Consider the following 22522-nt stretch of genomic DNA (forward strand, 5'->3'; position numbering starts at 1 on the left):
AGAGTCCGAGAGTCTGACACATCCAATTAAATTCATATAAGTAAGAGATGATGTTATAATGATATCATCATATTTAATGATGTTATATCTCATCGTTAACTTACATAAAATAGTTAAAAACATTTGACTTTTGAATTACTTATCATTATTTTATAAATAAATGAAGTTTTTTTTTTTTTGTTTTTTGGTAAGTAGGTATTGTGTACTATGAGGAAACCAATAATATAGTAACTATGATCAATTATTTCTTCCTAATAATTAAAAGAGATGGAGAGAGTCTTCCTTGAGTGAGGATATATATCTACTACCGGCATGCACGGACCTATCTGATTTTTTATTTTTTGGTATTCTATCTTATTATTTTTTACATTTTGAGATATATACCTATAAAATTTCACTGTTGTCTCTACTAAAATTATTTTTAAAAATCATTAATTATTATCCCATCTCATAGAATTTTCTGATCATTTATTCAAGTTTTTCGCTGAAGTCAATGCACATAAAAGAAAATTTTGACTTTTAATTAAGCATATTTAGCCATATCATAAGCATCCCTATTTTGGAAACACCCACAGATGGAACAATCTTGATGTATTTTACCCCAAAAAGAAAATATCAATATTGATGTAACCATAGAGAGAGAAAGCAATAGGAACATATCAAAGTAGTTTATATATATATATATATATCAAAATAGTGTGAGCCATGTATTTATAGTTATTGACAGTTAGGCATTGAATTGGGCAAAGATTAGAAAGCCTAACCACGAGTATTAATTAGTATGTGTCTATGCCTACATATACTCCACAGAGAAACAAACGGCACATCACATTCTGCATTAAAACAAACGTAAATTACGTTGTTTCAATAACACACAGCCACAAAGCTAGACAAGAGAACCAAAGACCACCAACTTTCCCTCCCTCTCTCTCTCCTACTCTCTCTATTATATTAGCCATCTTCCCAATCCATTTCTTGAGGTTTTCCAAATGGCGAATCGCCTCGGGTTGGTTCTCCTCCTGGTGGCCTTGGCCGCAGCAGCAGCCGAGTCAAAGTTGTTCGGAGAAAATGTAATGAACCTTGCTCATTTGTCCCGTGGACGTGGACTTGTCGCAGATTTTGTGAACCCTAGGGAGGAGATGATGATGGCTTCGGAATCGGCTCGACGTACACTTGAGGAGGAAACCCGTTCCAAGTTCATTAGCTATGAGGCACTTCTAGCAGACAACATCCCGTGTGACAAACGAGGCAGTTCCTACTACAACTGCCAGGACCATGGCGAGGTCAACCCTTACAACCGTGGTTGCAATTTTATTTCTAAATGTGCTAGGCACACCGACTAATTTATTTTATTCCAACAGACTAAATTACTGGCTCAAATAATGTGAGCAACAATGATTGAATTATTTGCAAGTGTGTTTGATAATAATTATTCATTGTGTTTCTTATAATTCTTCATTTTGTTGCTCCATACTTACTAATAATATGATGGATTTGCTATGTAATTTGTTTGCTGTTTGGTGCTAAGCCTTTGGAATGTCATTTCTTTTTTTTTTTTTTTCTCCTGATTCATATAAAATCTTGGAGTTGATTGTGGTTTTGATTAAATGTTAATTTCAATCTTCTGTTTGGTTGCCAAGAAAATAAATGAAAAAGCTAAAAAAGATTTGGTAGATTCCAAGTGATCTCCTTGTTCTAACTCGCCGTGGTTTTTTTGGGCAAATTTTGTCCAAGCCACAAGAGAAATAGGGTTTCATAAAAACTATGAGGCCCACCAACCTAGGGCTTCTTGTGGCCTTTGACCAAAATTTACCCAAGTGGCATAGTCCTTTTTGCTATCATGAGATTGATCTCACAACAGTTGTCATGAATTTTTCTTTAAATTGATTTTTGAACACAAAAAGTAAAATACAAATTACATTATTACGGAACGATATTAAAGTGATCTTAATGTAAAATATTAGGTTAAAATACCATAAAAGAAACTATATGAGATGGTCAAAATGATAGTTTGATTTGATCAAGTAAAATAAAAAGAAAGCAAATATAGAAGTTTGACTGATTCTCGTGAATTTATCGTAAATAAATTTTGATGCGAGATTTTGAGTGTATAATCTGTGTATTTCAAAACTTATGTTTGGAGGCGAGGTGTTTTTGTTCCCCCTGTGTGTATGTGGATGCACACATGTGAGAGAGAGACCAGTACAAAATTTTCATATAAATACTCTTAGAAAGTGTTATCGTAACTCTAATACATATAACTTTTTGAGATCATTGAGGTTTCTATGTTATAAAATGACGAATTTTAATTGAGGTTAAATGAAAGTATTATTGGGGTTAAAAAATTATGTGACACTTTACTTTTTTGTTTTTTTAATCAAAATATATATAAAAAGAAGTGGAGTGTCAAAGACTTTTTCTTATAGTGCTAATATAATTTCGCAATGGCAAATCATTAGTACCTCCATTCCCAAAACTCTTATTGAAGAGAAAAAGTACTGTTCCAAAGCTTTTCATACGATCAAGGGCTAAGATGGTCAAATGCTTGGCTTAAAATAGGGTTGGACTAGACCTAAACCTTTTGCTAGAGTCCAAAGTACTGTTCCAAAGCTTTTAAACGATCAAGGGCTAAGATGGTCAAAAGCTTGGCCTAAAATAGGGTTGGACTAGACCTAAACCTTTTGCTATGAAATTGTTCTAGGAGTTGAAATTTTCTAGAGTCCAAAGTACTGTTCCAAGGACCAAGCTTTCAAACGATCAAGGGCTAAGATGGTCAAATGCAAAATAGGGTTGGACTAGACCTAATCCTTTTGCTATGAAATTGTTCTAGGACTTGAAATTTTCTAGAGTCCTTATAATCAATTTTCAAATCCCAAAGCCTATTTAATAGAATTAAGTAACAAAAATGAAGATGATGTTAAAGATTCATTGCTCTGGAACTAGTGTTGTCTACCTAAAAGTGTTGTTGGTTTGGGAACTCTACTTTGATAGATGGAGGTGCTGATATCAATTTAATTATCTAAAACCCATTAATTGAAGAGAATAATTTAAAATTTGACTGAATTTCAGCCTTAAGAAAGAGTTTTCACTCCTTTTCTATTTGGTAGAGGGGAATTAAAAAATTATCAACACCCAACATAATCGGGTCTCATATTATTATGCTTTTATGTCAGATACCATATTGGCAATTGTGTTTTAAACCTCCACATGGTCCTCCTTGTTAAAAAAAAAGAAAAGAAAAGAAAAGAAAATTACTATATAAATATTCCAAGAATTTTACTACTTTTTATAACCAAAAAAAAAAATCCTTCATTTCCAATTTTCCATCCTCATTTACTTACAGCTAGAGGGAAGCTAAACTGGTGGTTGGGCTTGAGTAAACAATGATGGGCTATATTGGGCCGTAGGAGAGTTTGTTCGGTCATTAGCTTGGTTAATTAATCTGATTTGACCGAGCTTATGCAAGGTTAATCACATAATTAATAAAATTAATTAATACTAGTAAAAGTTAGACCAAACTATTTAATCAAACATAACTCACACCGGGTTGAGTACCAAGCACTGTAATAAATAAAAAGTGCTTCAATGCCACGTTGTCCAATAAACTTCGTGTTTCAGTCACCGTCAGGTAGACACAATCACTTCTCTATGCAATTCTACTAGTCCAGGGAATCATCCACCGTGGTCTCTCCCTGCAAGCAGAGTTCCCTTTTCCCTTCTCTCTCCCCTCCCACTTTCTCTCTCTAAACCATAAACCAAAGAGGGCTCGACGATGGCGGCAGCTGCAGTAGCTGAAAATGGAGTGAAAATGGCGACAACATCACAGGCATACCTGGAGAGCAATAAGGTTGAAGAAACAAAGGCTTTGATATCAGAGCTCTGCCGTCAATTCTACAACCTTGGATGGGTCTCTGGGACAGGTGGCAGCATCACCATCAAGGTCCACGATGACTCCATCCCCAAACCTCACCAGCTCATCGTCATGTCTCCCTCTGGTATCCACCCTTCCTCTCTCTCTCTCTCTCTATATATATAAGTTTTTTTTGTTGATATTTCTTGCTTGATTTATTGTGGGTATTGTTTGTAAAGATCAATTGGTTGCTTTGTGGATGTGGGTAGGTGTGCAAAAGGAAAGAATGGTTCCAGAGGACATGTACGTGCTCTCTCGAAGTGGGGATATATTGTCTTCGCCATTGTCAAAGCCTTACCCTTATAAGCCACCCAAATGTTCCGACTGCGCTTCTCTCTTCTTGAAGGTATGGCTTCTTAATGCTAATATTATAGTATATAAGAACTTTAAAAAAAAAAAAAAAGGAGTTAAGATTTTGGGTTTTAGTTTTGATCCTCTGGAAAATTGGTCTAAAACTAAAAGGTTAGACATTTAGAATATAATTCAAATTCGCATTGCTTTATCTACTAGGAAGTCGTTATACCGAAGTTCAGCTTAATTATCAGTTCTTATAATTTTTAATATGAAATTTGAATTATCTTTTGATGTTGCTATAGTGGTGTAAAAAATGTGAATTCTTTCGATGCTATTTGAATCAAGACTAAACTGTTGGTTTATTTGTTATATTGATGGTAAACTCAGATATTAGTGTCCAGCTATTTGTTTGTTGTACATTGGTGAAATAACATATTTTGGTGCGTTTTATGCATCAATGTTGTTGTGGTGGTTGCACCTTATGGTTTGTTAGGAATTTGGTTATAGCACTGATTAGATTGCTATGGGGAAAGGTCATATGGAAATCAGAATTTCAAGGAGATCACAAGATCTGAATGTCGCAATTATGGTGGATAAAATGGTTGCTTGGCTGCCATTGCCCATTGTGTGGTTCGCGAGTTGTTGAAAGACAAGGAAAGCTAATATTTCATTTCTTCTTTTTATATTGTTTCTGAATTCCTGGAGATTAAGCATCTTACTCAACGAAGTCAATGACACATCTTAGGCTTATTTGGGTGGGGAATTTTGAGTTCTATAGTGGCCTCAACCATGCATGAATGTTTTGAAAGTCTGAAAATTTAGCTTATTTCTTTGCCTGCATTGTCCTAGCAAAACACCACAATATATGATATTGTGCTGCTAATGACTACTTGATTGCTATTAGAATGTAGTTGATGTAGTGCTTTTATTGTTCAATGGTCGAAAAGAAACCCCTCTTCCAAATGTGGTATGTAACCTTTCTTTAATGCCACTTAACTTAGATATTGTTATCAGTTGAAACTTTAAGCTAAGAATTTCTTATGAGATGCTCTAGTCTTTCAAAAGGTTAAATTTGCATTATTACATATCCATGAGCAAAGGATTGATGGTTAGTCATCTAAATATTGACTAAACATGTCCAGGATGATTGTGGATGTGTAGTTGGTACTAAAAATAAATAAGTGAATGACAAAGATGGTTGTGGATATGGAGAATTGAAGCAGTTTGTGAGAGCACCAGAATGAGCAAAGTTTATATTCACGAACTGTTCTTTCATTTGTTTGATATCTAGAGTGCTTTTATGCAAACTTTAATTTTTTTGTTTTAATTATTCCTCAAATTTGTTGGCATAAGCTTGTTCGATCAATTTCTAGTATACTTCAGTAACTGTAACAAGTGCATGTGAACGCACTCTACTTCATAATCCTTGATGTACAACACTGGCAATCTGAACTGTGCATTTACTTCATTACAATGCTCTATATATTTTCCCTTGCAGTTTGTAGTTGCCCGAATCATGGGGTTCTAGTATGATACTTAATGGAGAAGATTGGCGTTGTTAAATCTATGATTGACTGATTTCTTTTCTAGATTTTCCTATTTTTATTGTCAAATAATGGTGGCCTTTATCCTTGTTTTCCAGGCATATGATATGCGTAATGCTGGTGCTGTTATACATAGTCATGGGATGGAATCTTGTATTGTGACCATGATCAATCCTTCATCGAAAGAGTTTCGAGTAAATTTTGAACTTCAGCTCTTATACTTGAGGATGATAAATTACATTGTCTTCTCTTATCACTTTCATTATCTCTCATTTCCTGAACCTTTCACAAATTCCAAACAGAGTTAACAGACCATTCATTGGACATGTGTACATCTTTTTCTTTGTCAGTTCTTTCCAAGACTAATTGGGATCAAAATTGTTGGCTTTTCTCTTTAAGACATACAATAAAGAATTTTTTAGAACTTACTAATCTTGTTGCAGTGTGGAAAGCTTGATGTTTGTAATGTATCCATGGAAGCACTAAAGCAACAGTAACAACGAGAGATAATAAAAGCCTCTGATGTTTACATTTTTTTCTTCCAAGGACAATGGTGGTTTTTGTTTTTGCTAGGCTTTTGCTCATGTTTCTTAGATTGTTTCGTAGGTTGGATTGGATTTTATTAAGAGTTACAGAATGGATTTTAGGATGCTGGAAATACAGTTCAGAAAATATTTATAAGCAGCGGAAAAAATGGAAAGCAAATGTCAGATTGGGGTGAAATAGGTACTCAATATAGAAATTTTTTATTTGAGTTCATTTAGAGTTAGAAGAGATAGGAAGTACACAGAGAAACTCAATGGTAAGAGAATTCATATAAAATTAAAACAGCGGAAATTCCTCTTTTATGACTCCTAGAAACATTTCTTATGGAACATTTGCTTTAAGATTGTTGAATTTATTGAATCTCTCTTGGGAAATGGAAAAAAAGGTTTATATAATAGAGGTTTTTTTTTGTTCTAGAAATGGGCCTTTAATGAATTTGATTTATATTGTTGGAATCCAAGATCATCAAATGATAGCTCCATTAAGTTGTTAAAGATAAGGAATATGACTTCTATTTATGTCTCCTGGTTGTCTATTCCATCATTCATTGTGCTTTTATATCTGAATTTACAGATCACTCATATGGAAATGATAAAAGGTATTCAAGGGCATGGTTACTATGATGAGCTTGTGATCCCCATAATAGAGAACACTGCCTATGAGCGGGAGCTCACAGAATCTCTTGCTAAAGCTGTATGTTCTTATTATGCATTTAATTTTCATGACGAATGACTTTTCATGCTCAACTCTGGGTTTTTACATGATGATGTGAAAAATGCTCTTTTGAGATCCCTGCAACAGCAATTTATGAGTGAGATTTGTATCTGGGAAAAATATCTTTTATTTTTTATTATTTATTTCTAGTTGCGGTTTCAGTAAATTTTTTGACATTCTTGTCCTCACATCTCCCTCTTTAGTGGTATTGTGAAATGTTTAAACTCTTCTTGAAAGTGATATTAGTGATGCGAAAGGCTTGCCAATAAGAATCATGTTTCCACACACTTGCATGCCAACATACATTAAACCTTTGGTTCCCACAAATTTCATATTCCTTTCATATGTACAAAAGAATTATAATCATATTGGTACTGTCTAGATGATCTCAGCCTTGAAACTATGCTCCTATGATTCTAAGATATGCCTTGGTATATTTGTTTCCAATTCTCATATTTGCCTTTTGTTGAAACCACTCTGGTAGCATTTTATATACGGAAGAAAGTACAAACAAGTCGAGATGGTCTCTCATGTTTCCAATTTATAGTGTTCTGTTCGAGATTTTGTGTGGATTGCTTAATGTCTGGAAGACTATAATTTCTTGCAGTCCGACCTTCTCATTAATTTGTTATTATGTATATGTGCGTGTGTGTATATATATTATATATACACACACGAATATGGACTGGTCTAGAGTGACTGATCTCCAGAAATTTTCTTGCATTAATATCTTAAGATTTTTTTTTTTTTTTTTTTTCTTGGTTGCAAGCTTTGCTTCAGATAAATTGATCTTTCTCCTTGTTTCTCAGATTGAAGCTTACCCAAAAACTACAGCTGTGCTGGTTCGGAACCATGGTATATACATATGGGGGGATTCTTGGATTAGTGCTAAAACTCAGGTTTGTGTTGTCAAGGGGAGGATTCGAACGTTGTTGCTCAGTTGCATAAAATGTTTATTAGAAGTTTGTATATTTTCTTATATAGCATTAAACTTGGAACTGTGATGTAATACTATAGGGGTTGAATAATTTTATTGTTTTAAATTGTTTATCTCTTCCACCCTTCCAAAACTAAATATGGATTCATTTTTCTATCTCCAATATTACGTATGTGTTACTTTTTTAATGTGCAGTGTATGTAGATACATGTATAAGATGATTTAAAATAATGTAATAACTAAGTTGTCCATATAACCAATGTTAGGGAAATGTAGATGTGAACAGGAACCATGGAACACCATCCTGTTTCTATATGCGGCCTTTTGAGATTCAATTGTGTGCACAAAGAATGTTATTACTGATAGAATGAACATGATAACTCAACTCAACAAAGTCTTTTCCAACTATCTGAATTGACTACATAAGTACTGTTGTTTAGTTTTTATCAAAATCATTATTCTTGAAACACAATTTGGGGTGATCAAAAAAACCTATATTCAGTGCTGGAAATTGGTGAACCAATTAATTTGCTCCCGGATTTTGGCTGGAGGAAAGTCTGCAATTTATTTTCATATCTAAGCAATGAAATTGTCTAGATTAGTTGGCTACTGCGATAGGTGTAACTGTTGTTGCCATATTTGTTGTTCTCATTATTATTGTCACTAAATTTCTTTTTCTGTATGCTGAATCTTTCTTTGATATAAGGCAAAAGTTAAGGATATTTGATGCTTACAAAAAATGAAATAAAAAAGAAAGAAATATTTATATAGCTATTGTTATGATTTTGATACTTTTCTAAGGATTCATGCTTCAGGAATAAGATCCCCAGTCCTTCAGAGGGGTGGGGTGTTGAGTATCAACTACGAAAAAAAAGAAGAAAAGAATAAGATTCCCAAAATTATGGGATTTAGATGACAGGTATTGAGTTGCATGTCTGTATGTTGAGAACTGGTGTGCCATTGCATGCTGAACATACAAGATTTGCTACAATAATATTGTTTGAAGTTATTTAAAAATTCCTTCTTTGATGCAGCGTCCATGCTTTTATATTCTTATTTTATGAAAAAGGGTATTTTACTTTTTTGACAAGGGCATCCTTGGTGGAAGACTTCTTTGACTCAATTTGAGTACTTCATGCCAGATCTTTTCTTTTGGAAGCATGATATTTGGACATTTCTAATCCTGTAGTTTTAGTATTTCAAGCTTGTTATGTATTTTATCTTAGTCATTGTTTTGAAACTTTTGATCACGGTGATATAAACATGATTTATTGACTACAGCAAGTATTAGAGCTTAAGCAACATTGCTTTATTTGCTTTTGGTGTTGGGTACTCTTCTGTCATGGAAATGAGAGCGCCTGCTTTAGCTATTGGACTTTATTTGATGTGATTTTGCTCCAATTTGCAATATAATTTTGCAGGCTGAATGTTATCACTATCTCTTTGATGCTGCCATCAAACTTCATCAACTGGGACTAGACTGGTCTACTCCAAATCATGGTCCCATTCTTAGTTTCAAAGGAGGTTTAGGGGGTGATAGGAATATAAACACTTCTGTGAAGGCAGGGAATCTTATTTCAAATGATGAAATTGGGTCATCAAGGGTAAGTTTTTGAAGCGTTCTCCGTCTTTCCAGAAATTCCTGGGTTCAATGTTATTATGTATTTTAATTTTTTAATTCCAAATTCAATTTATACTATTAAAATATTGAAGTGTGTCGCAGCGTTGCATTGTTCTGGACATTGAAGGGACCACAACTCCTATATCATTTGTTACCGATGTCCTCTTTCCATATGCCTGTGATAATGTGGGCAGACATATAGATGCAACATACCATACTGCAGAAACCCAAGATGACATTAATTTGTTGTGCGTTCAAGTAAGTTTCTTCTTTGTTATGGAACTTGATATGAACTTATTATTTTCTTCATTGTTTTACTTTATTGTGCAATCTCCTTATTTATTTAGTTATTTTCCCTAGTTTTTTGTTATTTATTTTTTATAAGAATGCTCTGAATTTTTGGGAATTTCCATGATTAATTCTTGGTTTCTGCTTCTAGGTCAAATTTTTTCCATTACTGTTGGTATAGACTTTCTTATGAATTTGCATTCTCAAATCGTTGATTAAATAGATCCTTATTTACCTTCAATTTAGATAGGAAGAGTAGAATGCTTGCTTTCTCTTGGGCAAATGTGATATCGTCCTTCCCCCTATCGTTCTATCATTATATTTTATTTAGTCATCTCCCCATTATTCCACTGTTTTTTTTAATATAGTCTTCTTTCCGCATTGGGGGCTGAAAACTTCTTTACGAAAATTTTGGAAAGGGGCAGCTTAGAATAATTCTGAGGATAGATATTTGGTGTGGCCTGATAGTAGTAACTCAGCTATAGATCAGTTGTAACAAAATGAGTACCCGATGCGAACAAGATTCCATTTGTGTAAATTGGGCACGCAGTCCCCCTTTAAGCCATCCAGTGTAAATCTTGTTTCCACCATTTACCGGCTTACTAACTGCCCTTGTTTCAGCTTCCTAATAGTTAAAACTTATAAAGGCAATTTACTCCAAAAAATTTTGTTGTAGAGGTATTTTCAGCACACTCAATCCTAAAAGTACAGTATTCCATCTGATCAGAAAACATAGGAGCTATGTAATGACTAATTAACAACTAAAATATGAAACTTTGGGGGGACTATTGTGTTAGCCAGATGTTACTTTAATGGTTAACTTGTAGGTTGAACCCAAGTCAGATAAGTCAATGTAATAATCAGACTTAATCAGCCAATGAAGTACTAGTGAACATTTCTTTCATCTAGGTGAGGAAACAATGAACCAAAATGAGATATCAGTCTTCCCATAGTTAGTTTCTGTGTTACTAGAAAGTAATAACTTTCTAGAAAGCAATTACAATTCTTGTGCATTAATCAACCAATTAAGTACTTGCTAATTTTTTTCTTTTCATATATTTGAAGAACATATGAACAAGAATGAGAGAACAGTCGTTCCAGGTATTCTATAAAATGCTTTGATCATTAGTCTCTGTATTACTGCCTTACTGGAAACTTTCTGGAAATTCATTATATTTCTTATGAACTTCTTCATTATTATACGTGTCCTCCAAGGGTTTCAAGGAATATGGTTGCATCTCACTATTATGAATTAACCCAATTATTTTCAAAACAACCTTGGCAAGCAAGCTATGGGATTATTATTACTGAAACACTATCCTGCTGTGCTAGACTTGGTTCTGCATTCATGTCACAAATAAAAATTGATTTTCATTTTTCTGGAAATTTTTATTTATTTTTTCAATCACAAGTAAAAGTGGAAATTGTGCAAAAAAAAGTTGAATAACAAAGAGCAAATGATGATGGTATGAAGATATATAAATATTGCTTGGTCATGTAAATTTAAGGTTTCTATATTCTTCTTGCAGGTACGAGATGATTTGGTACAAGGAATTGTTGGTGCTGTGCCCATCCCCTCTGATAATGCTGGGAAAGAGGAGGTGATTGCAGCTTTGGTTGCCAATGTGGAAGCAATGATAAGAGCTGACAGGAAGATCACTGCCTTAAAACAACTACAAGTAAGTAAAATGGAATCTGGAAGACACATGCTTCTCCTGGACCTTATTCTTACAATTTAGCTGACGTATAAGAATTCAGGGTCATATATGGCGAACTGGATTTCAGAATAATGAGTTAAAGGGGATAGTTTTTGATGATGTACCAGAAGCTATTGAGAAGTGGCATGCTTCAGGAATCAAGGTTACTTTTACAGCTTTCTGTTACTCTATTATGTTTTACTGTAGGATGTATCAACTTGTTTTATCCTGGCTCCTCCCATTGCTTGGTGTGCTTCAGTCCCATTGCTTTTCATGTTGATTGAGCAAATAAGTTGCATGATAAGTGACAATACTGAGATGTTTGCTAAAATTTTTTGTTCGGATGGTATTTATGCTATTTAAAACTCTTTTTTGCTTCTGCAGTATTTTCTCTGGTACTGTTGTTGAGAAAATGAATTATTTCACTTGCTGAAAGAAAAGAGAATGAACTATTTCCTGTCCTTTTTCAATGCCCTTCTCTGTTTCCCTTTTTGAGGAGGTCGTCTCAATATATTTGAGACCTTCACTGATATATTGGTGCAAAGTTGATTTGTAGAAGGTTTACTCATTGGTTGTGTGGTAAAGATATAGTTTATCACTTGATATATGCTTATTTTCTCTCTTTAGTAATTCAATTTAAAAAGCATACTCTTCTTTCCTCCAATAAATCTCCTAAATTGTAATATCTTTAGATATTGTGAAGTTGGTGTAAAGAGGCATTTTGTTTGGTAAAAGAGGCATATTTTTCCAAAAACGATCTATTATTACAACCATCCAACTTAATTAAAACGGAGTCAAATGGAGTCTTACATTTAAGATTAAAAAAATAATAATAATTGTTGTAACGTAATCTTTGAGCAAGTTCGTCTATAAAGCCAAAGATTGGTAGCACATATGCCTTCATTTCAGTTGTCGAGAATGGACAAACTCATTATATGTTACTTCTTCCTCAGGTGTATATATATTCCAGTGGTAGCAGATTGGCACAGAAGCTTTTGTTTGGCAACACAAATTATGGGGATTTGAGAAAATACTTGTGTGGTTTTTTTGATACAACAGTGGGGTAATTTTAATATTTACATGAACTCACTTCTCTGCTTTAAAGCACCTCTCCAATACCATTTGATTCTAGTAAAACCATCTCTCTTCTTCTGTGTGCAGGAACAAGAGAGAGAAACAAAGTTATATTGAAATCTCGGAATCTCTGGGAGTGGATAAACCATCAGAAATTTTATTTGTGACAGACGTCTTTCAAGAGGGCGTAGCTGCAAAGTCAGCAGGTAATATGCTGCTCTTGGTTTCTATTTCCAATTTTTTTACCTTTTCGTTAGTGCTAGTTCTCGCAAGTCAAACAGTCACTCTGAAAGGCTGAGCTTGTATTCTAGGAACACAGACAGCTCAGGTTCCAAAAGTGTCCCTAAGCTTTGGTTGAAAAATAAATAAAATAAATAAAAGATGGTGCTGAGGGGAATAACCTTCTTGATCAGCTGATCCCGTTGTTATTTCCCAAACAGCCCTGAATTTATACTTGGAAGGTTGTCTTCTTTCACATTAATTGCAATGGCTTTTCCAAACTTTTCGGTGTGATATATAAGTGAAAATATTCTGCATATAATTAAGATTATTTACCATTCATAATTGAATCCTAATACATATTTCAGGTTTGGAGGTGATAATTTCTATACGCCCGGGAAATGGACCTCTTCCGGAGAATCATGGTTTTAAAACAATTAATTCTTTTTCAGAAATCTAATATTGGATGCATGCATCCCTTTGTAATATTTGTAATCATATCGAGTGTGACAATTATTACAAAATAATGATATGCATAAATATAGAACTTCTCTTACTGTTAATCATATTTTAATAAAAATATTGTTATTTCAATTATATGTAATGTGTGTTTGTTATTCTATATTTAAGTTTTTTTTTTATTTTTTTTTTATTTTACTTTAGTTCCTAAATTAATGGTACATTTAACAATTACATTTCTTGGCTGTAAATGAAGGAGTACTTTTTCATTTCACAGGCGAGATTTTCGATAAAGTTCTTATCCTCTGTATAAATTCTTCTTTCTAATACTTACAAGTTTTAATTATTAATGTGTTTTATTAAGTGTTGTTTGAAGTATACTGTGCGTGTTGTTAACTTATACACGTATAATTCAAGTCATAGAGCTTACAAGGCATTTGTTTAGCTTAAAAATAACTATGCTTAATACATTTTGTAGCAGCTATTTCTTCTCTGCTGTCTGTAGAAGCATAGATATGGAAATACTTTATCATACGGTTTACAGCAGTACATATTGAGTGAGGAGTGGAGGATCCAAACATATTGGTGTTTCTTGTATTTGTATATCGTGTTCTGGTTATATCAGGAAAATGTATCCATGAAAAATGAACGCAACACTAGAAAATTGACCTCAGTTTTCATCTCAAGTTAGTGGTTTCTCATTGAAAAGTAGAAAGAAAACAATAGCAAATAAAGAAAAACAAAAGAAGAAAAAGAAGAAGAAGAAGAAGAAGAAGAAGAAAACTAACAAATAGCTTCTTCTTTGAAAAACAGAGGAAGAGAGATTGAATTGTACAATTGAAGCAAGATCTCTACCTCTCTCCCCAAACATCCAACACCCATTAAACCTCCTCCCGAGTAACACCATTTGTCAGGAAGAAGAGCCAGGAACTGTCACCGGAAACAGAGGCAATAGCCTGGGCTCTGATTCTCTTGGTGTTGTTACCGGTGAAGGGTGCAAATAAAACCCCTTCTGGGCAATGGCTTTCTCTTCCTCCGGTGAAGTCCCCACCGAAGGTGAAGACTTGTTAAATGGATCATCAGTCAGTGGTGTAATAGGGCTTAAAACAAGCGAAGGAAAGTCGAGTATACTTGGCGATAAGATCTCCGGAACACGAGGTGAAGAGCCAGAATTTTGAGCTAAGCCAGGCACCAAAGGGCTGATCATGAAGCCATTCTTAAGTTGGTTCCTTCTTTCATAGAGCTTGAAGCCTTGCTTCTTTTGTCCAGTCTTGATCGGTGGTATGTAACCTTTAGAGGACACTGGCTCCAAAGAGGGTGATTTCGACGCTTGCTTTGTTGTTTTAGACGATCCAGTGAGCATCTGAACCACCTGTTTGAATGCAATGGTGTCTGTTTGGACAAAGGTTGTTTGGCATGGCCTGATTTCCGATCTACACATGGGTTTTGGGGTCAATGGTGGGGTTTGAATTTGGACTCCCTTGCCGTTGCTGTTGCTTCCGCCTCCATTGGTGTTTGGGGTGTTTATAGGAGATGGGTTTTCTCTCTCTTGAAGTCCAGAGGTGATTTCCATTGATGGGTCTCTAATTCCCACTCCACCTCTATCAAGAGATCAAGAGACACACAAAAAAGTCTTTGTTGGGTTGCTTTTGGGTGGAGAAGAAAAGTATGGAAGAGTGAAAAACAAGGCTCATTTGTTTGTCTTGTTGTCCAACTCTCTCTCTCCAGGCGCTATGTTCTCACTCTTGTTTTCCTGTTTTTGGATTAGGACTAAGGATTGATTGGTTACCTAGAAAATGCATCCCAGTTGTATCAGGAATTTGGTCCATCTGCATCAAGTGATAAGCATTAGGAATTTCAAATTTCAAAACATTTGGGCATTGACTCGTGTGTGATTGGGACATGGATGTTTACATTTCGTCAAATACAATAATATCAGACATCCCTCTGGTGCACCCTCTAATCAATTTGGTGGGAAAGCCCCATTTATGGGTGGGACTCAGTGGACTTCACTTTGAGAGGTGCTCAAGAAAGTGAGAATCACCTACAATGATGGAAAAACATGAAGAATGAGTTCCTCTCCGGTGCACTGGACCGGTGAGATCACCCCATGAGCGAGATCTATTGGACGGCGGGGTGCAAGTTTGATCCAAAGTTCAATTCGATCTGAAATATATTAAAATGATATTAGGTTTTAATTTTAAATTTAAATTCAAAAAAAGGACTAAATCATTGAAAGATTCATCACTAACTTGGATTAGATATTAATCTGGATAATTTTTAAATGAATCGAGTTATTTTAGTTGAGATTCGATCTAGATTAAGTTCATTTTACTTTATTTATATTCAACTTAAAGTGCATGGGTTTGATATAGATCATATTTATAGGATTAGATGAGATGGGGTTATGAATATAGAACCTATAATTAAAATATGAATTGAAATCGGAATTCATGTAAATCTATTTCATTTCTAGTCTGGGTGAAATTTTTTTTTTTTTTTTTGTTTTTTTGTTGAAAATAAAAACCAATCAAACAGCATTTACAAATCATAACCAAACAAAACAACACAACACACAAAGCATGGAACAATAACAAACAAAGCGACCACAAAGTCTGGGTGATCTCACCATCTCATTTTAACGTCATTTTAAATTTTCACCAATCAATTCAGCATGTCAATTAACTAATAAGTTAAAATATTATTCACCGGTCTTGTCCTTGTAACACACGCCATATTATTATAATTCGCATATTGATACGGTATCAAAAATTGTCCCACTCGTCATTGCGTTTGTGTGTGGTATACGAGTGGAAAGTTCAAACAGATGTGCGGGATATGCATGTATTTTGACACATGTTATTCCCCTCCACTTTTCACAGGAAAACATTATAAGTTAATATTTTTAAGGAGGCTTGCACTCCTTCCTTTATTACAATTGCACTTTTTTTATTTTTAAAAAATAAAATAAATAAGGTCCCTAAATTTATTAATCCATCACCCCTTATTTTACACTATTATCATAATTATCCTTCATACTATAAACTTTAACTTCTTTATTTCCATTTTTTTATTTTTTTAAAATAAAAATAAAAATATAAACTAAATACAATGCACTCTAATTAGATGTATTCTTAAAAATATATCAATTAATATAATTAAAATCAAATAAACTGCAAATAATAATCAAATTCAATATATAACAGCTAAACAGAGAACTTGAATTAACTAATACACTGAAAAAACATTAATGGTTATCCTACTAAGTCAATTCTTGAAATAACTTTTCTTCTTCCATACTCTGTTATATTTTTTCCTCCTTTTTCTTTGTCGATGACATGATTATATTAATCTTATAATTTTTTTTTTTTTTTTTCTCACTTAACTCTTCTTTTAGAAATACATGAAATAGAAAAATACTTTTTTCTCATGGCCAACCAACATTGCATTTTCAAATTGGGTCTTCAATGAGACAAACCCAACAAAACAAAACACAGACCATATGAGTTCATTTTATTTTTTTATGAACGTTCTTTCTGGTAAATAAATGATCTCTTTGACTGGATAAAAAAAAAAAAAAAAAAAAAAAAAAAAAAAAAGGAAGTAAAGAATGTAAGGCATTCCCCAATATTCCATATACTTGATAAAGTGCCTAACTGCTCGTATTTAAATTGTCCTTCCCTTAGTTTGCCACAAGGAAAATATATATATATATATATATATGGAAGAGGAGTAAAGAAAGTAAAAAAGTTGCTGAACTTCTTCTATAAAAAGTTGCTGAACTTCTTCTCATTTCATTAAATGCTATATATATATATATATATATATATATATATATATATATATGGAAGAGGAGTAAAGAAAGTAAAAAAAAAAAAAAAAGGTTAAAGTTTATAGTACCTATAAAAAGTTGCTGAACTTCTTCTCATTTCATTAAATGCTAAAGTGCAACTCCGGGTAATGCCGATGCATGAAAAACTTTCAAAGCCTGGAGTAAATTTATATATATATATATATATATATATATATATATAGGATAATTTACACAAACCTCCTCTATAGTTGGATACCCTTCTTGTTCCGAAAATTACGCGGATCTTTCCTATCTTTTTGAAATATTCTACACGGACCTTCTTTCCGTTACGATCAACGTCAGTCAACGACGAAAAATGATAACATGAGCACCTATTTTTCATGAAATGCCGAAAATACCCTTACCTACATAATTTTAGATTATATATATATATACCTAATATTTATGAAAAATGCAAATAATACATGTAAAATAATAGGGTTAATTACAACGACACCCCCTAAGGTTTAACATATTAACAGCCATATACAACTTAATCCTTTTTTAGACAAAGACACCCCCTGTGAGAATTTTGATCCAAACAAGCCCTTAAAACGATAGAAAAGACGAGATTGCCCTTCAATAATTAATTCTTTTCAATAATAAAATATCAGAACTCATAAAAAGTCAAATTTACTCTTATATATATACGCTATTACATCTGCACCATCATATATAAATAAATAAATAAATATATATAACCTAGTCTAACAGAAAATCATTGGCGGGGAAGAACAGCGGCAGGCACCATCGCCACCCACCTACGGTCTGGCACCGTCACCTTCCATCTACAGTCCGGCACCGTCGCACCACTGTAACTTCCACCCTCTTTCCACTGCAACTTCCACCACCTCTCTTCACTTCCACAATCTCACCGCCTCCTTCCTCCACCTCTGCCACCGCCCCCACCCACATCATCCCACAATCTTGATTCGTCGTCGCCACCTTTCCCCAACCACATCCATCGTCGCTGCCTTTCCCCAACCACATCTGCCAGAGGCAAAGAACAACCATGGATCCAGAATGTAAAGAAGACGTTCACTATATGAAATTCCTAATTTCTCTCGAGGTGGAAGATATATTTGTTTGGGGCAAATGAATTCGCATTCGGCGGTGAAAGATTAGGATTCGTGATACCCCTCGGATCCGAGACACGGGTTGATCAGGCCCAAACCCAAACCCGAGGGAATATCAAACAATTAAAGTATTTTAAAACGAACACAGATGACAAAACCAATAAAGATAGAATAAAACTGAAAGAAATAATAATAGTAAAATTCTCCATGTGTAACTGAAAATTTAAAACTCCAATCCTCCAAAACTTCAAAGTTACAACTTGGGAATCCACTGATGGACCCCTAACTAAAAATTCAACTGAAACTGAAACTGAAAATAGATAATACTAGAAACATCGGGGAAAGTCCTACGTAATCCGGTGAAAGTGAGACTGTCCTAGACAAGCACGATCAAGCTCTAAGGCTGGAACCGTCCTGTACCTGAAAAGAATAATAAAGGAGTGGGTCAGACCCACGAGCAAGTTCTAATCTAACTGCAATCCATACAGTGACCCGATACGCAGATACACCGTAGACACCTCACAATATCTATCTAGTCCATACGTATAAATATATCCACACTAAGGGACATTCACTAGTCTATAATAGGGGTCTCAACCTGAATAGAAGGCAACATGCGAATACGCACCCAAAGGTGGGCATGAGTACCTAGACCTAACAGGGTACACCTCAACCTATTATAACCAGCTACGCATCCACTGCATATACGCACCCTAACCAACGAGTCTGAGACTCAAGCTCAACTCGCGGTACCATAAACATATACATAAAGTCCGTCCAAATCCAGGGTAAGCAGTTCAACTATTTATTAAACTGACCTACAATAAACCAACTAGTTAGTCACTCAACTTATTCAGTTGATATGACTTAACTACCATCCGTTAATCCAGGAAGTCATCCAACTTGGTTACAGCTGATCTGACTTAGTCACAATTAGGATTCAATATCTTACAATCCATTCCATTAATCCATTAGGTTAGGTCTTAGCGTTTTGAAGCTAAACCATCCCTAGAATGCCACCGTCCCATACCGGTGCATATAATCCTCCATATCAATGCCAATTACAATATAGAAATCATAATTTAGTAATTTACATTCCAAAACATTATCCAAATAATTGCAGGAAGATATTTGATGTTCTAGCAATTAAAAATCCAAACGATAATCCATATCATTGCTGAAAGTATTTACTATTTCAACATTAGCCTTCAAAGCATGCATAGGTCAACTTCAATACATCAATGACCCTATAATGTATTTAGAACAATTTATAAACATATAGATCCCACTGGAATGCTCAAAAATAAGCTTGAGCAATTAAGTCTTCTTCCATTCCTTAATCGTGTACAATGTGCATAAATTTTATACAGTTTGTTCCGTTAATTTAGAGGTAAACTTTAATCAATTAAAAGTTCTATTAATACCCAAAGTTAACTTCTTAATCACTATGGCAAGTCCCAATATTTTTTTTTTAACAATTCAAACACACAACAGCTTCAAACAGTGCATCAAACACCTTCCGGAAGCAAACTGAGCGAGAACAGGTTATGAACAAAGGTGGAGCCGGCTCCAATTTTTATTGGAGCCTACTCTACTTGGGTAGAGCCGGCTCTACACCTCCTAGAGCCGGCTCTACACTAGGGGGGAGCCGGCTCCCTCCTCCATGGAGCCGGCTCTCTCCCTCTCTGAGAGCCGTCAGTCCGTCTGTGACTTCTGCGACCTTCTTCTTCAACGCCGGCCGCTTCCCATCCGTATTATTTAGTTTTAGACTGTTCCCAAGGGTCCTAACTATGCCCAGTATAATCCCCATGGAGTGTTTACAACAATTGAAATCAAAAACAAAAACTACAAGTTCCACAGACAAATCATGCTTAGGAAAACAACTACTGGAATGAACTTTAAAAAAACCATCACCGAATTTATTCAAGGCAAAGATAAGGTTAAATTGACATATAAAAACATGCTTAATTCAATTATTGATCCATTAGAACCCTAGAGTATATCTAGGTGCACAGAACACAGGCCAACGGGAAGGAGGAAGAAAAGAACTTGCCTGAAGTTTTGGACTCAAAACTTGTCGCCGTCTTCCCAACGTCCGGTAACCACTGCAACACTGTCTATCCTCCTAATACCTCTGCCCTTCCCTTCTCCTAGGTCCAACCCTGAAATCCCCTTCGAATCCCACACCAAACAAAAGCTGTTCTCTCAAAACCTCACTCTGTATCTCTCTGTTTTTATGTTACGCGAGTAGAATCTTTTTTTTTCCAATCCTTAATACCAAGAAGCATGTATATATATATATAGGCATACAAATCCCAAACCCTAATCCTTGTTTAATAGAGACAGAGCCCTCCTTGGCCCATAAACCGACCTATGATATATACATTGCCGGCTATAAACTGAAACCCTAATATAACTATATGTGTCCCATACAGTCCCGTGAAAACCAAATTAAACAAAACAAATAAATTTACCACTTAAATAATTAATTATAATTAAATAAACTAAATCAAAACAATTAACTCAGTTTACTAATTAAAACAATTAAACAATTAAATAATCAATTTACTAATTACAACACTTAAACAATTAAATAATCAAATTAATTCAACTAATCACACATAATCAATAAAATGCAATTAACTACTAAATTAAAATCCCCGGTATATCCTTTTTAAAATTAGGGGTATTACATTCTTCCCCCCTAACAAAAGGAATTCCGTCCTCGGAATTCGCTCTTACCTTCTTCCAGTATTTCAGGAAACTGCGAGCGAATGCCATCCTCCCGTTCCCAAGCAGACTCAACCTCATTGTGATGACTCCACTGCACACGAACTAATGGGATAACCTTATTACGAAGGATTTGATCCCGACGGTCGACAATACGACACGGTGGCTCCAAATAAGTTGCATCCGGCTGCAACTCAATCTCCCCAACATCAATATGCTGATACCGATCCTCATCGCGCAGAAATTTCCGCAACATGGACACATGGAATACGTTGTGTACGCGGTCCAAATTATCCGGCAGTGCCAACCGATAAGCAACAGCTCCAACTCGATCCGTAATCATGAATGGACCGACAAACCGCGGAGACAACTTCCCTTTCTTCCCAAAGCGCATAACACCCTTCATAGGAGATACTTTAAGAAGAATCTGATCCCCAACCTGAAACTCCAAAGTACGAGTGCGACGATCAGCATAGCTCTTCTGCCTACTTTGGGCAGTACGCATGCGATCTCGAATAAGAGCAATCTTTTCAGAGGTATCCTTGATGAACTCAGGACCTAAGAATCGATTCTCTCCAACCTCCATCCAACAAACAGGTGATCGACACAGTCGACCGTATAACGCCTCAAAAGGTGCCATCCCAATAGTCTTCTAGAAACTATTGTTATAAGCAAACTCCACAAGTGGCAAATATTCCTCCCAGTGGCCCTTGAAATCCAGAACACACGACCGAAGCATATCTTCCATAATTTAATTCACCCTCTCAGTCTGCCCGTCAGTCTGAGGATGATAAGCAGTACTAAGGTGTAACTCCGTACCTAAAGCCTGCTGAAAACTCTTACAAAATCCAGATACAAAGCTCAAATCCCTGTCCGACATAATAGACAATGGAATGCCATGTAGCTTCACAATTTCTGAAATGTAAAGCCGCGCCAACTGCTCCGAAGTGTAGTCAGTGCAAATAGGCAAGAAATGAGCTGACTTGGTCAACCTATCCACAATGACCCATATGGAATTATGCCCCTTGAAAGAATTTGGCAACCCTTCCACAAAATCCATAGATATGCTCTCCCATTTCCACTCCGGAATTGGTAGTGACTGTAGAGCTCCTGGCGGCCTCTGATGATCAATCTTAACCATCTGACAAGTACTACACTGAGAAACAAAAAGAGCAATGTCCCTCTTCATACCTGCCCACCAAAACTGCCGTTTCATATCCTGATACATCTTATCGCCTCCTGGATGAACAGAGAACTCAGAGTGGTGAGTCTCAGTCATCACATCCTTCCTCAAATTATCAGTAGAAGGTACCACTAACCGTCCCTTGTACCTTAAACCTCCATCGGCCCCAACATAGTAGAATGGAACCTCTCCGGAAGCTATCTCTGCGACCTTGTCGACACACTGCTGATTGGTGAGTTGTGCTTGTAAAACCTTACGAATGATGGAAGGTGTAACCACCATGCAAGCCATAAAAGCGTCTAACAACTCATCTACATTCTTCAAAGCATTCCACTCAGTAGTGAATAGAGCAGAAAGACTACCAACAGGCCGACGAC

At 35.2% G+C, this 22522-nt stretch overlaps 3 protein-coding genes across 3 annotated transcripts; 2 read left to right on the top strand and 1 right to left on the bottom strand.

The window, feature by feature from the left end:
* The first annotated feature begins 989 nt into the window (after positions 1 to 989).
* LOC132309728 (protein RALF-like 22) lies at positions 990 to 1343 on the top strand. The gene has a single exon (XM_059808012.1). The coding sequence runs from the start codon at positions 990 to 992 to the stop codon at positions 1341 to 1343; it is 354 nt and encodes a 117-aa protein (XP_059663995.1).
* Positions 1344 to 3671: 2328 nt separating this feature from the next.
* LOC132307691 (probable bifunctional methylthioribulose-1-phosphate dehydratase/enolase-phosphatase E1 1) lies at positions 3672 to 13438 on the top strand. Its single transcript, XM_059805518.1, has 12 exons — positions 3672 to 3995; positions 4120 to 4256; positions 5847 to 5942; positions 6868 to 6987; positions 7818 to 7907; positions 9367 to 9549; positions 9669 to 9824; positions 11384 to 11533; positions 11613 to 11714; positions 12505 to 12614; positions 12713 to 12831; positions 13213 to 13438. Exons 1-12 carry the CDS (start codon positions 3773 to 3775, stop codon positions 13302 to 13304), a joined length of 1578 nt encoding a protein of 525 aa, XP_059661501.1. The 5' UTR covers positions 3672 to 3772; the 3' UTR covers positions 13305 to 13438.
* A 566-nt stretch (positions 13439 to 14004) lies between these two features.
* Positions 14005 to 15084, bottom strand: LOC132307692 (VQ motif-containing protein 4-like). The gene has a single exon (XM_059805519.1). The coding sequence runs from the start codon at positions 14874 to 14876 to the stop codon at positions 14214 to 14216; it is 663 nt and encodes a 220-aa protein (XP_059661502.1). The 5' UTR covers positions 14877 to 15084; the 3' UTR covers positions 14005 to 14213.
* Positions 15085 to 22522: the final 7438 nt, after the last annotated feature.

The sequence above is a fragment of the Cornus florida genome, unplaced genomic scaffold (assembly GCF_030987335.1).
Source record: "Cornus florida cultivar Cherokee Brave unplaced genomic scaffold, ASM3098733v1 CherokeeBrave_3.0.0_Hap2_Chr05, whole genome shotgun sequence".
In the NCBI taxonomy this organism is placed as follows: domain Eukaryota; kingdom Viridiplantae; phylum Streptophyta; class Magnoliopsida; order Cornales; family Cornaceae; genus Cornus; species Cornus florida.